Here is a 15891-nt window from a genome sequence, read left to right on the forward strand (position 1 = left end):
CCACTACACCCCATTACTACTTTCAATCCCAACAAAACTACTCTCCTTGAAGTTCTAATGTGACATTTCAACATATTATAAAAGTGACCCTGGGTTCATGAAGGCCTTATGAATGAAGTACACACTTCAACTTGCAAGCTTGTTGTTATTCAGTTGGGTCCAACTCCCTGTGACTCCATTTGGACTTCTCTTGGCAAAGATATCGGAGTGGTTTGCCAATACTTTCTCCAGCTCATTTTACAGATGGGGAAACTGAGATAAACAGGATTATGTGACTTGCCCAGAGTCATACAGCTAGGCCCTATTTGAACTCAGGAAGATGGATCTTCCCGACTTCAGGTTCAGTGCTCAATTCACCATCTAGCTGAAACCTAGGAAGAGTTTAAGAATAGACTCAACTTTTGAACAGTGTCTAACATCTGAACTGCTAGTTTGTTAAAAATAATAATAACAGCACCAATATTTATATAGTGTTTATGTTTACTATGTGCCAAGTACTTTATAATTTAATTTCCTAATTTATCTAATAATCCTGGGATGTAGGTGCTATTATCTCCACTTTACAGATGAAGAAATTGAAGCAAATGAAGGTTTAAGTGACTTAAGTCTGAGGTTGAATTTTGAACTTGGATCTTCAGGACAGGAGGGTCAGTGCTCTAGTTCAGAAAGCTTTGTCACTGAAAGAGCAGCCACTAGGTGAATGACTTTGTTTTTGCCTCAGAAGCAGGATATTGCTTTATGAAGTGGGGAGGGGTTTCAGTCTACCACAAAAGAGTACTAATCCCAGAGAAAGTATGGATCACTGAAATACCAATCTATCACCTATGTTAATATAAAACAGGATAGTAAATATGTACATTTAGATGTCAGTTTTTTAACTTAAAAGTAATTTGGCTCCAATTATAAGAGGTAGACTGCTTTCAGAAAATCAGTTTATTTTTCTACTTCTCATTCCTCAAATGTAAAATGACAAGATTCTCAAATTTTTTCTGGCTCCAACATTGTAATTATTCTTATAGAGTCACCCACAACATACCTCTTCTTCTTAGATGACTCCTTGTGACTGAGAATCCTCTGCTTTGCTTCAACAACCTAGAACACAGATAAAGGAAAATCACACACTTTGGTTTTCAAAAGCTGTATGGTGCGATTCTCATATTTTATGGAAATAATTTTAAACAACAAAAAACCTTTCACATATAATTGCAATTAACTATAGCACTTAAAAAGAAATTGAAAAGTGTATAATCCTATGAAACTATTACAATATTGAGCACTGTAGCTTTTTGGACTCAAGTCCTTTTATACAAGCAGAGATAAAGGTCACTTTCTTGAGGATATAATAAGTCCAAGAGGTAGAAGTTGCATACTACAAAATGGAGAAAAACTTAAAATCAAGTGGATTTTCTCAGAGTATAATTGAATAAAATTATTCCTCCTGGTTAGCATAGCATAATAAAAGGAAACCTGTCTTGAAATCTATAAGATGTGAGTTCAAATCATGCCTCCAACACATTCTGGCTTTCTGATTCTGGGTAAGTCACATAAAGTCTTGGTGGAGCAAGTAAATCTCTTAAATTCTAGAAGAGATTCAGTTACCATTGAACTAGGGAGGCAACTCACTGGAAGTTTCCCATATCAATGAAAGTAATACAAACCAAAATAGATTTTCAAAGTGGAAGATCAGAGAGCATAGCTGTAATTCTGATGTTGAATACCTTCTTCCTAATGACCTGGTAACTACAATAATTTTTTTTATTGTTTTTGTAACTACAATAATTCTGACTAGGAAAACCACTAATGAATGGAACATTTTGAGAATGTTCAGTTTAACCTTTTTTCTGATATCAATATTAATGCCAAAAACATTTAATTCAATATTCTGTAGATAGACTTTTTCATGATTTCCATGCAAAAATATTACTATTACATCAAAAAATAAACATCTAGAAGAAAGAAATAAAATATTCCAGTTAATATATATTAAGACCTTGAAAAAATTGTAACACAATGATTACAACTGTGAAAGTTAGCTATGACACAGCTAAGTTCTTGTAAAATGATTTATATAGGCCACTCTATTATATAAGCTTACCACTTGAGAGTACATAGTATCAGAAAAGTTTTCAAAATCATAAGGATTCTCTCTGTAAAGAAAAAGGCAAATTTATTAATACGTGCAAAATGCAAAGGCAAAATTACAACAATTATATAGTTAGTGAGGACAATAGTGTAGAGTATTTAGAGAACAATAGAGGGGAGTATTGAGAGAAGTCCAGTTGGGAAATGTATGTGTGTATGTGTATGTGTGTGTATGGTTTTTTTTAAATAAAAGTATCAGACTGAAGAACTAAGATCATGATTAAAATTTGATAGCCAATTTAAAGTATCTGAGTAAAACATGGTATTGAGGTGCCTCACTTTAAACTCTATTCTTTCAAAATTCAATTATTTTACCTCAATATAAACCTACATTTACATTTTTGACATCTTTATGACATGATTGGCCAAACATCCTGAAAATTGTAATGAACTTACATAAGCACACACACACACACATAGGCATGAGGAAGTTTCTTGAGTTTTCCTAGTGTGCTGAATTTCCCCATGGTCTTTGCCATGAACAAAAAAAGTTTGAGAACTAAAAAGTTTTAGATTGTTGCCCTACTGTACCATCTAGTGGAAAAAGTTATGAACTGAAGTGAAGAAAGATAACCAACTCTCAAGTCAAGAAAGTTATTTGAATGTGATTGACTGATACCAAAAAAGGTAGCAATAACTCAAGCTTCCCTAGACAACCTTGTAAAGAATTCTTAGACAATTAGATCCTTAACTGGACTGCTAGAGATTAAAAAGGAAAAAAATTATTAAATTTACTTAAATCCTGAACATTAATTTTTAAGTAGACATATCATAGTACATATAATACTGTGAATGTACTTTGCAGCAGTACTTTGCTATTAGTGATCCCCAAATTGGGGTGAGGGGAAGTGAAACAAGTTAAGTTTGGGGTATGTTTAGGGGCAGCTAGGTGGCACAATGGATAGAGCACAACCCTGGTATCAGGAGGATCCAAGTTCAAATTTGACCTCAGACACTTAATAATTACCTAGGTGTGTGTCCTTGGGCAAGACACAACCTCCACTGACTTATAAAAAAACAAAAAAAAAATTTGGGGATTTTACAAAATAAATATAAAATACAATTTAGATAATGTTAATTTGTGGTTTTCTAAATTACTAAGGGCAGCAATTTGTACTTTAAAAACTATTTTAAAGCTATTTAAATTTGAACTATTAGTACTATAGATTTATGTTTCTTTATCTGAACTCCACATAATTTTATCAATTATTGCCAGTTATGCTTACTATATACCTTTGCTACATTTTGTATCTTATTCAAATCCTTGAATGAGGATCCACCTCCAAATTACAATATTGGGCCATTGGGATAATTTTCAAGATAAGGTACATATGTGACTAGGATCATATTATGGCAGAAAATATAAAAGACATCAAAATTTATAAAGAGATTTTTAAGGAGGAAATGTGATTGTTTACAAAGATTCCTTTCCATATTCCATTTTAGTATTTTATCCACTTTTAAAAAAAATTCATGTTGTATGCATTGAGATGCACTTGTGTTAGCAAATAAGAAGGTAAATAGATAAGAAATGGCATAGAATAAGCAAAAACTCCAGCTACACTTGGATATTTAAATGATTATAGCTCATTATCTGACTGTTCCTTCACAAATTTAAGAGACTGAAGAACAAACTAACAGCACCACATATTCCTGCAGTGATATGCCACCTCTTTCCTTTCAACCATGAAATAATAGGTTGTTGTGCATAGATCACTCCTTTAGTGCTAAACTTGTGATAAAAAAAATTAGTTTAAACCATCAACATATTCAGAATTAAACTCAATTCAAAATTTCTTTTTATTTGCTGACAAGCATTTGAGGGGATAAACGGGGAAGGAAGTATTTGAATTTCAACTGCTTTCTGTCTCCCTCAAAGGCAGTGATCAAACCCAAGCTCTGTGAAAGGCCAAGGAAAGCTTCTCTAGTAATTGTTAGTGATACATTAGGCCAGGATCAGGGTCTGTTTTTTACTACAACTATCCTTCCTTAATGGCTATTCTTTTCAGGCAGCATGGTCTAATATAACAAGCTGTTCTCTATGCTCTTATTTACCACACAAGTTTCTCTGTGCTCCTTTTAAAAAAGAGATTATTTTAAAAACTTTAATCAAGTCTAAGCTTTAATGTTAAATAAGCAAAAGGGACACCATACTTTGCTTCAAGAATGTTCTTGCTTAAATTTTTTCCTTTTCTTTTCTTCTTTAAACCTTCAGCCTGAAAGAAAGTTAAGTTTTAGTAATGTGAAGTTAAAAAAACAAAAGGCATTATCAGAAATTATTATTCTTATTTTTGATGAAAATCTTATCAACTCAGAAATAGACATAAATTGATGTAGGATTATGTGCAGGACATACAGTTATGTAACTGTCCTAACAAAATGAAAAATAGAACATGGAAAAATGATTAAAAGCTATTAGAGGATGGTATTACTATCAACTCATTTTAATATGTATTAAGTATGGGCACCATACTATGCACTGAGGGATATACAAAAATGAGAGCATCGGGACTCGTCTTCAAGAAGATTACAAAATCTAAGTGAAGGATGTGACCCTGTGCAAAAATTAAGTACACTATAATGTGCCAAAAGTCTTAGTGAAGTCTTAAGTTTTAATAACTTAAAACACTGTGTCCCCAAAAGTCTTAGTGAGGTTTTTAGCTAAAATAACTTAAAATTTTACTAAAGCATTCAGGACAGTTGGTATATTGCAGACTATATTATACACATAAAAGTTCTTGATTCAGTAAGTTTAAAGTATTTGTCCCTACTTTGTTGCAGTCCTGAATCCCACACATAGCAAGGCATCAAGGTAACAGTAAGTCTACTTCATCACATAAGTCAGACAGCTCAAGTTTAGTCTCAAAGCTGTGAGGTCTACGATCTTGAACTATAAAATAACCACTTCTGAGTCTTACTTCCCTCATTTGAACTCCCTCCCTCAGAGTAAATGTGAGAATTTAAGGTAAAGTATGTAAAGTTCTGTCTGGAAATGTCAGCTGTTATTACTTCTAGAATAACTAGGAGAGGGGCGAATCCCTATCAGCACTATCTCTCCTCACTTTAAACCAAAGCTAACAAGGTTCGGCTTGTTTATCTTTTGCTTTGTTTTTATTAAGCCCAGAAATCTACTTGAAAGGTAAGATGTACCACCAACTCTTTTCTTTAACTTTTTTTTAAAATAAAGACTAAAGGATAGTAGACAAGGGAAGCATATTGGATTGTTGAAAAGGTAATTGAAACCAATATTTAACAAGAGAAAATGGATATCTGGATTGCCGCCTTGTGTCACAAACCCCAAGTCTCAGTAGGAAGGTAGGCAGTAAACTTGTGCTCACAACAACCTTTGGACCTTTAATTCTGTGAGACTTGAATCTGGTCAGTACTAGGAATCTCTAAATGGAAATATTAAATGCTAAGGGGAAAAGGGAATATTGTTCTCCAGTGCAGTAATCTAGGAAGGCTTCATTGAAGAAATATTAGCTGATTGCATAGGCAGAGATAAGGGAAGAAGGAGAAAACACTGTAGGTGATGGGAACATTAAAAAATAATGAGCAATAATTTTTCATATTTTTCTGTTTCTATGTCAACAATGGGGCATCTAGATGGCACCCAGATCTGAAATGAGGAAGATTCAACTTCCTGAGTTCAAATTTGACTTCAGATACTTACTAGCTATGTGCCCTTGGGCAAATCACTTAACCCAGGTTACCTGTTTCCTCCTCTGAAAAAGGACAAGGTAAACCACTCCAGGTTCTTTACCAAGAAAAACAACAAATAGGATCATTGAAAAAGAACTAAAATACAGTTCAATATTTCTCATCAAACCTCCTCACTCTTCTTATCCACTTGGTGCCTTAGTTCAAGCCTTCTTCATTTCTTACTTGAAATTATTTCAAACATTTTACAGATGAAGAAAGAGAGGCTCTGGGCCACCTAGGTGGCACAGTGGATAGAGCATCTGCCCTGGAGACAGGAGGACTTCAGACATTGAATAATTACCTAGCTGTGTGACCTTGGGCAAGTCACAAAAAAAAGTGAGGCTCCGAGAAATTAAACGATTTGCCCATTTAGACAATTATTGTCAGAGATGAGATATAGAAACTTCTTCCTTTACACTCTATCTCAAGTCTTCTTTCTACCCACTATGCCATACTACCTATTAAATATCTTCTGGAGTTTTTTCTGATCAAAAATCCAAGATACTTTCCCAATGAAAAATGACCCATTCCTCATTAATACACAGAAGGAAAGACTTATTTTAAAGAAGTATGTAAACCTGGGAAGGCTCTGAAGTGTACTTGCTGCTTCTTTCACCTATTTCCACTGAACCGTCTTGGGCAGCTCGAGCAGACACAGGTAAGTTGCTATAGCTAGCATAAACAAAAGAATAGAAAAAAGTCAGATATCAACATCATATTAACACTTTTTTAAAAAAGAGATTTGAGCAGCCAATGTATAAAATGGGATTTTCCCCATAAAAATAGGAAGAATAGCTAATAATAGTAAAATCACAGTCACTAATTCTTTAGAGTTTGCAAAGTAGTTTTCTTACAATTCTGAGGCGAAAGAAGTGCATATATTATGCCTATTTTATAGATGAAGAAATTGAGGATTTGAGAGAATAAATAACTTGTCCAGAATTACCCAGTTTTGAATAGCAGAGGCAGGATTCAAACCCAGGTCTCCTAACTCTTCAGTTCAGTTCAGCAATTCTTTCTACCATGTTTCTTGAAGGCTGGAGCAATTTCATTTTTTACTTTTTCCTCTGTATCCCTAGAGTCTAATAGGGTGCCTGGCACACATTAAATGTTTAAGAAACATTTGATAATAAATTGAAGTCATGCTACATCTTAAAAAAATAAAGTTCTGTTAAATTTTATGTATCCAGGTACTCATTTAAACATATTCCTCTATGGCACTTGTTCCAAAAGTGTTAATATAGTTTTAAGCTAATAGAGCACCTTTAATATCCATGCATATGTACATAGTTTTATATTTATGTGTGTTATATATGCATATATATATATACATACATGTATATATGCATATATACATATCTCTTGATAGAGTTTGCCAGTTCTGGGAGGTAAACACTACAAATATTCCTATCTCCATTTTACATATGAAATTGAGGTCCAGAGTTTTTAAACAACTTGCCCATCCCTAGTCAGACCATTAGCAAATGTCTCAGGTAAGATGTGAATTTATGTCTGTTCTCAACTTTAAGTCTATTTCTCTTTCTGCCATACCACATTTGCTTTTGAGTATCAACCTATTCAAAGTGGGGGGGTACTTTCCAATTAATTCATGAAATAGGAACAGTCAGTGATGGTTTGAAAAGTTATGAAGTCCCCATTTGCCAAAGAAGGCATGACTAAAATGAAATGATTACATCAAGACTCCATTGTTCTAGTCACTTCTAATTAGCTGGGGTTAATCTGCAGGTGAATTCTCATTTAGCTGGGAATCAACCCAGGAAAAAATGCTAAAGTGAAAATTTTGCTTTCAACATCCTTTCCCAGGCCTAATGCAACCTCCCTCCCCTTACAAATCACATAAATTTCCTTTGCATACAGAAATGTGCCAGTGTATAGACGATTTGTGTCATAGTGGGTGGGGAGTAGATAGAAAGTCAAGCCTAGAGTCAGGAAACTCATTTTCTTCACTTCAAATCTAGCTCAGATACAGCCTAGCTGTAAGACCCTTGGCAAGTCACCTCAACCTATTTGTCTCAATTTCATCATCTGTAAAATGAGCTAGAGGGAAAAATATGGCAAACCACTCCAGTATCTTTGCCAAGAAAACCCCAGATGAGATCATAAGGAATTCAACACAACTGAAATGATTGAACAACAAAAAAAAAACATAGTGAAATTGTTTTATCTACAGTACATGAAGACTATCAATCACTGAATGGAAGGGTCAGGATCTGTATCAGTAAAAAAAAGTGACCTACACCAATGAAAAATATCCATCTTTAGTTTCCGTGTATACAAAATGAGTCATGTAATGAAATGAACCTCAACTTTCTCCAATAAATTGTGTTTATGCTGCCTCTCAGCTTCTTACATTATTCTAGAAGGCACCCTGCATAAAAACTACTTTGTATTCTAAACTTTTTTTTTCCTCCCAAAAAAACAAAACCATTCTCTTTCCCTAGTCTTTCAGGTCCTCTAGATCATTAGATAAGCAGGTTCAAATTAAAATGTTCCATACATTAAGATAATTGATGCATTATTTATCTAAAAATATCTATAGGGGCTCCTGGCAACATAAATAACTTATAATGGTAGATTTTCAGGCATCAAAGGAGATATACTGAAAGTTTTCTGTTCCCTAAATTATACCTCATAAGCTGTTAATATACAAGATCAATGGAATACCTAGTTAAAGGGGAATATTCTCCTTAGGCTACCTGTCAGGAAAGCATCTTCTCTCCAAGAAATAGAATAAAAGAGGAGCCCCCTTTACATTACTATTTTTTATAGTCATCACATTAGCAGTGACAAATCAATCATGGACCCTAACTTCACTTAGATGACCAGGAAGTCATCAGTTATAATCCTTTTTGTTAAGATGGCAAACCTTGGTGACTCGTTATCCAGTTGCAACCTACAGTTTACCAGGTTTCACTATAGTGCTTTGCCACCATGCCTCCTAGATTTCCAGTCATTATCATCTGCCTTGTCCATGCATCCCAAAGGTCCCCCTGGTCTTGACATCTTTAGAAGTTACACCTTTTGGGCAACTCTTCTTTCTATTCCATATGTGTTGCCTTCCCCAATCAGAATCCCTGAGAATAGGGATCGTTTTTCTTTTCTAGTAATATTTTTTTTGTATTCTTTTCTATTTGTATTTTTGTTGTTGTAACATGTCTGGCACAGATAGCACTTTTTAGAAAAATGAAGGCTAGCAAAACGAATTATTTCATTTATACTTTGGAAATCACTTACCTAGGCTTCTCATTTAATTTAGGAAGCAAGATTTTATCCATTTCTTTTAGGCCATCTAAAGAGTTCTGTTTTGAAGCAACTTCTTGGAGGGAAAAAAAAACCACTTATTAAATTATTTAGGTATGCCATACAAACCCTAATAATGATAGTTTACAATTATATCTGACCTTTATTTGGATCTCCCAGGTCCAAGAAATGAACTGAAGCATTATTTGCATCACTTTTCTATAGAAGAAACATTTAAAATTATAATTTCTGGGAAGTCAGATAATTTGAGATCAAAGTTATTAATACTTAAAGTTATTCTATGAAAGAGGATTGATATAAAGCTGTCTTTAGGTCCACAGCACTAATTCATTTTAAAAATGAAACTGTCTAATTTAAAGTATGCATTCTGTGTTTCATTAACTTGTTTCCCTTTGAACAGACCCCAAGAAATTTGTCTTATGGAGGAGGCACTGTGGTATTCTGGACTTGATAACAATCAGCACAATTTCATCCACAAACAAGAACATCTGGTTGACCTTACCAATTACATGGAACCCTCTTCTATTTAACATTGGGAAGGACACCTTCTATGGCATTGGTGAGCCCATTGTCTGCTTTTACTGTTTTATTATTATTTAGTTATTAATGGATTATGATAACCACAGACATCTTAAACAGGCTTAGCTTTATATTTTCATCTATGAAGACATTTTGTGTGATCTTAAAATGCAGAGGAGAAATGCTTCATGAAATCAAGACTGTTCATGTTAATTTATCAGAATATAAATTGAAGGATTTTTTTAAATTTTATTTTTCTTGGGGTTTTTTGGTCTAAGTTTTTTTTAAAAATTACTAATATGGAACTATGCTTTGCATTATAACCTAATACCAAATTGCTTACCTTCTCAATGAAAGGGGTGGACAGGAAGGGAGAGATTTTAGAACTCAATTTTAAAAATAAATGTTGAAAATTGTTTTTGCATGAAATTGGAGAAAATAAAATATTAAATTTTAAAAAGAGGGGAAAAAAGGTAAGAATGCCAAGGTCACACAGCTAGTACACCTTGGCGCTAAGACTCTAAACACAGGTGCTTCTGAATTCAAGTTCAATACTGTTCCATTAATTCATGCTAATGTCATCTGTAATTGGCCAAGGCAGTATTCTTGGATGAGAACCCCTAGTGTTAGGAGTGTTTGCCTCTTTCACAAAAGAGATTTCATATCTGAAACATTCTGAGAACTCTAGACCTGGAAGGAACATTTAAGAATTCGTCTTAAGACATTATAGTCTTTCAAATACTTGATGACAGTTACAGGACTACCCCAGTTTTCTCCTCTCCAAGCTCAATAGTCCCTACTTTCTCCAATCAATCCTCACATGACATGGTTTAAAGCCTTTCACTATTCTAGTTACCCTTCTTCAAGTATATCAAACGAACAATGTAAGGGTATCACTAACTTGAGCATATCAATTTCCCTCTTGAAACCACACACACACACACACACACACACACACACACAAAACTAGATATGATCTGATCAGGAAAAAATATAAAAAGAATTGTTGTTTCTCATGTTCTAGAAATACCATTTCCATAAACGAGTCCTAAGTTTGAATGAGTTTTTACAGCTAAGTCACATCACTGAAAGTTAAATGTGAGTCAACAAAAACTCACAAGTCTTCTTTACCTCAACTGCTCTATAAAGCAGTTTGTCCCTATAAGTCTCAATTTTAAAATTTTATGGTTCATTTTTTAAGCTTTACTGCAGAATTCTACATTCATCTCTATTACATTTCATCTTACTTATGGCTCATTTTTTGAGTATGTCAAGAACTTTTCTGTTTCCTAATTCTGCTGTAATACAATATATTAACCTTTATGCAATAAAGTTTTATAAGTATGCTATTGATGATTTCATCCTGATAAAATAAGCTACTGTTAAAACCAATTTCCATTCTGAAAGAGTATCTAAATAGCATTTAAGTGACAATTACAAGGAATGAATACTTGGACATTTAAGAAATGATAAAAGGGACAAATTCAGAGCAATCAGGAAAGTTTTGTATGTATTGACACAGAGTGAAATGAGCAGAGCTAGGAGAACAGTTTATAAAATGATTACAATGTAAAAATGATTCTCTTAAGAAGTCTAAATCAATGAAATGACCAACCACAACTCCTGATCAACAATAAAGAATATTAACTACCTCTTAGAAGAAAGGTAAAGGAATGAACATACAGAACGAGATATGTAATTTTGGACCTGGCAAAGGAGGGAATTTGCTTTGCTTGACTTATAACATATTTGTAATAAGGGTTTTCTTTTTCTATGGAGGTAGGGGTAGGAGAGAGAGAGAAATGCTTGTTAGCTTTTTTAAAGTTTAATTTTAAAAGATTTTACTCCAGGGGCAGCTAAGTGACACAGTGAATAGAGCACAGGTCCTGGAGTCAGGATGACCTGAGTTCAAATGTGACCTCAGACACTTGAAACTTAATAGCTGTGCAACCTTGGGCAAGTCACAAAGAAAAACAAAGAAACAATTGCAAAAAGAACCCCCCCCCCAAAAAAAAAGATTTCATTCCAGTGAAATATTAGAAAGGAAAATCTATCACAACCTTCAGCCTCTTACTTGGGGATTAACTTTATTTGTGTCACTTATCCCTTTGGAAGTTTGGTGCAATCTATGAACTCTTTCTTACAATATTTTTAACCTATTGGAGAAAACAGTAATTTCTGTTAGAGCTTAATAAAAATGAAGATTTAATTTTTCTCATCCAGGGTCAGAGATCTCCTGAAATCTATCCTTGGATCCCAGGGTTAAGAGTACTTGCTCACATAGGGGTTCAGGTATATCAGACTTTTAAATCTTCCATACTTACTGTTGTTTCAGGCTGTTCAACTAATTGAAAAGGCTCATAAAAAGAATTATTTTTGTCATCTTGCACAGATTCTTCCTGGTACATGGGTTCTTGTACTTTGAAAAACATTTGAGAAAAAAGGTAAAGAGTTCTTTTAGAAAAAAGCAAATAGTACTTTTAGAAACAGATATAATTTAATTTTAGACTAATGCTATCAGGGCAGCTAGGTGGTGCAGTGGATAGAGCACTGGCCCTGGAATCAGAAGTTCCCAAGTTCAAATCCAACCTCAGACACTTAATAATTACCTAGCTGTGTGGCCTTGGACAAGTCACTTAACCTCATTGCCTTGCAAAAAACATAAAAATAAAAATAAAAAATAGACTAAATGCTATTAAAACATGCTTCAAGTACTTTCCTACATACATAGATATATAATTTAGGGGCACTTTGTCCAAAAAACATCTTTCCTACTTACTAGCTGTTGATGTCTAAAGTTACATCATCTATGACATTGATATGAAATTTTGTCCCTTGTTAAAAATTGTCCTGGGAAGAATATTATTTACTCGTCACTTTTACTTCAGTACAAATGATTTTATTAATCTTAAAATCAGAGATTTAAAGCTAGAAGATATCCTTAAAAATCCCTATCTAGCCCAATCCCCTTATTTTGCAAATGAAGTAATTGAGGACCAGAAAGGTCAATTGGCATGCTTTTTTCTTCTGTCTTTGCTTTCTGCTCTCCAAACTACCACTATGCCTCAACTACCTTCTCACTCTGGAAGTTCTCTCTGCCACCTTTGTCTCCTTCTCCCATTTGCTCTTTCCAGAACCTCCAGGGCTCCAAGCCAGACATCCTTCATTCTTCTCTGGACTCTGCTTCTGTATCTCAGGATTTCATCCCCATTCTCCTGCACCAGTACCTACCTTTCCTTATCCCTTTGTCTTTTTAGTCCCTTTTTTGTGTCTCCCCCCTCCATTAAAATATAAGCTCCTTCAAAGTAAAGACTTTCTTTTTCCTTGCATTTGTATCACTAGCACTTACTTAACACAGTGATTGGCTCATCATAAATGTTTAATAAATACTTATTAACTTGACTTGTTGCCAAGGGCCAAAGACATTTTGAACTCTGGTCCTCAGTTCTTTCCACCACACTAAAGAATCTTATCCAGAATATTTTGCTGAGAGAATAGACATAGGGGAGGGGAAAAAAGGAATGGAATAAGAGGATAGCCAAGAACAATTTTACATCTTCACCAGTTTGTAATTTTTCTGCTTCCCTGGAGAAAATTGCTAATGAAGAAGAATTCCTATGATGATGCCTCTGTGGAGAATCATCCTAGGAGATCATGAGGTCAGCAGCATCATGTGGCAAGAGTGGGCAATCTAGTCCTGTCTCAAAGATGTAAAAAAAGGAAAACTAAATGGGGAATTTTACATACAAGTGCCTACCTAGGTTAAATTTAGGTTAGATATGAAAATACAGGATTTTGTATCAGACTGACATAAGGAATAAATTGCATCTACACAGATAAGACTGGATGAGCACTTATCTGTCCTATATTCAGGGATGGGGAGAGGGTAGTGGTGGTTGTTTATTAATTAGGTACAGTGATGTTAAAATTCTACAACAACAAAAGAAGGATATTAAAATGAAAAACACCTTGCCAGGCAAAATTCTCGAAATGCTAAAGAAAGAAGTTTACAACTTTGATTTAAAAAAAAAATTTTAAGTATCCCTGTTTAATTCACTCTCAGAGGAGGGGTGCTGAAACATGCCTCCTACTTTCCTTAGCAGAGAAGTGCCAGTAGACTAAAGAAACAAAATATGGCATTGGTTATCAGGTCTAGTCAATGTACTGTTCTCAACTCTGTGTTAAGGATTCTATTAGGGGATAAGCTGATCAGGAGGCTACAGTGAGTTTTTTTTAAAGGGCATCAATAAACATTTGAATATAATAAAGATAATTCACTAAAACACAATTATTTTTGAGAGATATAACCCTTCATACCCATCAACCTATTTTCAGACTGTGAAACTAAAGCACAACAGGACTAAGTAGAGAGAAGTGCAAAAAAAGACATATAAGGTTAAGTAGAAAGCACATTATACTTGCTCCAGTTTTTCCTAGGGTTACTCTGATCTAGAGGTACATATTAATTTACCCTAAAAACAGATATTTGTGTTTGTATAGATTCTGAGGGGTTATTCTCTGAGAATGAAGCAAGGTAAATATTTACAGACTCATTGCCAGAACAGTAGACACCAGTTTTTTTTACCTCCAATAAAAATACCTGCTGAGATTGTCTATTAAAGCATAGTATTATTTTTGAATTGGGACATAAATTCCTCCTTCCATCAATGAAATGATGGATTCTTAAAGCACTGCTAATTCTCCTGGAGAGAACAAGGTATGGAGAGGAGATAGTATAGCCAAAAGATTATAATTATGAAGCTGGAAGCATCCTCAGAGATCACTTGATCTCACACATTCATTTTACATATAAGAAAACTGAGGCCCAGACAAGTAAAAAAAAGTAACTTGTATAAGGTCATCCAGGTAAGTGAAAGAGCAGAATCCATTTTCCCATCCATTACCTTCAAATCTAGTGGCCTTTCCAATTCCTCACATAACCAATCCAATTTTTGTTTTTGGTGAGGCAGTTGAGGTTAAGTGACTTGCCCAGGGTCACACATAAATGTCAAGAGTGTGAATCTGAATTTGAACTCAAGTCCTCCAGATTCCAGAGTGGGCACTCTATCAATTGTGCCTCCTAGTCATCCCTACTTCTAGATTTTCAACAATCACTTGTCATTTGATTTAGCAAGTAGGAGGCAATGGCTTCATCCTTAATACTATAACCTGTTTTTCATAAGTTCCTTTTGCTTCTAAACTCCTAAGCTCAGATCACTATTTATATAACAGCTATACTTCTGAAAAGGAATCAATGAATTTCAGAATATTGATTAATCATTGGATTTTAGAAGATCAAAAACTTAAAACATTTTTGAAAAGTTGAACTGGTAAGCTACTGCCCTTATGAGACTATGCATCTAGTTATGGTCATAGAAGGAGCTGGTAAATGATTAAAAGTCAAGAACATACTTTTATTCTTAGATATCATCTTGATTATTAATTTAGGGAATTAGCAATATCATTATTTTCTAACTTCCATATATACCTGCTTTATCCTCAGGATAACAGTGGGTCTCTGTTGTCTCTTGTTCCTTGAAACTCTCAAGAATTTCTGATGGTTCTTCTCTTTTTATCTGATCAGGGTTCAGCTGAAAGCCAAACTAAAACATGTTATTAAAAAAACAACAATCCCCTTTACCCTAATATCTTTTATAAGGGAAATACTAAAAAGCATTTGTATATGGCCTAGCAACTCTAGGCCAAGCAAGACTTGGAGAAAAATAGGGAGAATCACTAGTCTTCTCCACCCATTTCAAGCTCCCTTTCTTCTCCAATGCCTCGTATCCTGGTCAAATGGAAAAGATGGATGAATTAAGATGAACACAAGATTTTCAGAGTTCTAGAGACCTTCAGAAAGAACAACAATGATATAGTACTTATAAAAGTACATTAAGCCTTGTAAAGCACTACACATGTTATAACTCATTTGATCCTCATAAAATCACTGGGAGGCCAACACTATTATCCCCTTTTACAGGTGAGGAAACTGAGGCTGAGCAAGGTAAAGTGATTTGCCCACAGTCACACAACTAATAATTACCTAAGGTGAGATTTGAATTGATTCCAAGTCCATCTTATTGACAGAATCACCTAGCTGCCTCAGGAAAACATTATAAGTAGTTTAAAATTCAAGAAAAAAAAAATCTTGAGGGATACAGAACTTGGGATTAAGCTATCCAAATTCAAATATGGAATTGATAATTTGTATAGTTTTGCTGTTCCTTTGTTTCAACTGTGTCCAAC

The 15891-nt window shown here is 34.3% G+C and overlaps 1 protein-coding gene across 1 annotated transcript in view; it reads right to left on the bottom strand.

Annotated features, from left to right (window-relative positions):
- Positions 1-6404: 6404 nt before the first annotated feature.
- The window catches only part of SYCP2L (synaptonemal complex protein 2 like), a 36626-nt gene continuing 27139 nt past the window's right edge, over positions 6405-15891 (bottom strand). The window contains exons 14-16 of the mRNA XM_074202103.1: positions 15134-15248; positions 9100-9181; positions 6405-6516 (exon numbers count right to left, since the gene is read on the bottom strand). Coding sequence (XP_074058204.1) covers positions 6405-6516; positions 9100-9181; positions 15134-15248 — 309 coding nt within the window. The remainder of the gene's footprint in view (positions 6517-9099; positions 9182-15133; positions 15249-15891) is intronic.

Source organism: Macrotis lagotis, chromosome X (assembly GCF_037893015.1).
Source record: "Macrotis lagotis isolate mMagLag1 chromosome X, bilby.v1.9.chrom.fasta, whole genome shotgun sequence".
Lineage (NCBI taxonomy): Eukaryota > Metazoa > Chordata > Mammalia > Peramelemorphia > Peramelidae > Macrotis > Macrotis lagotis.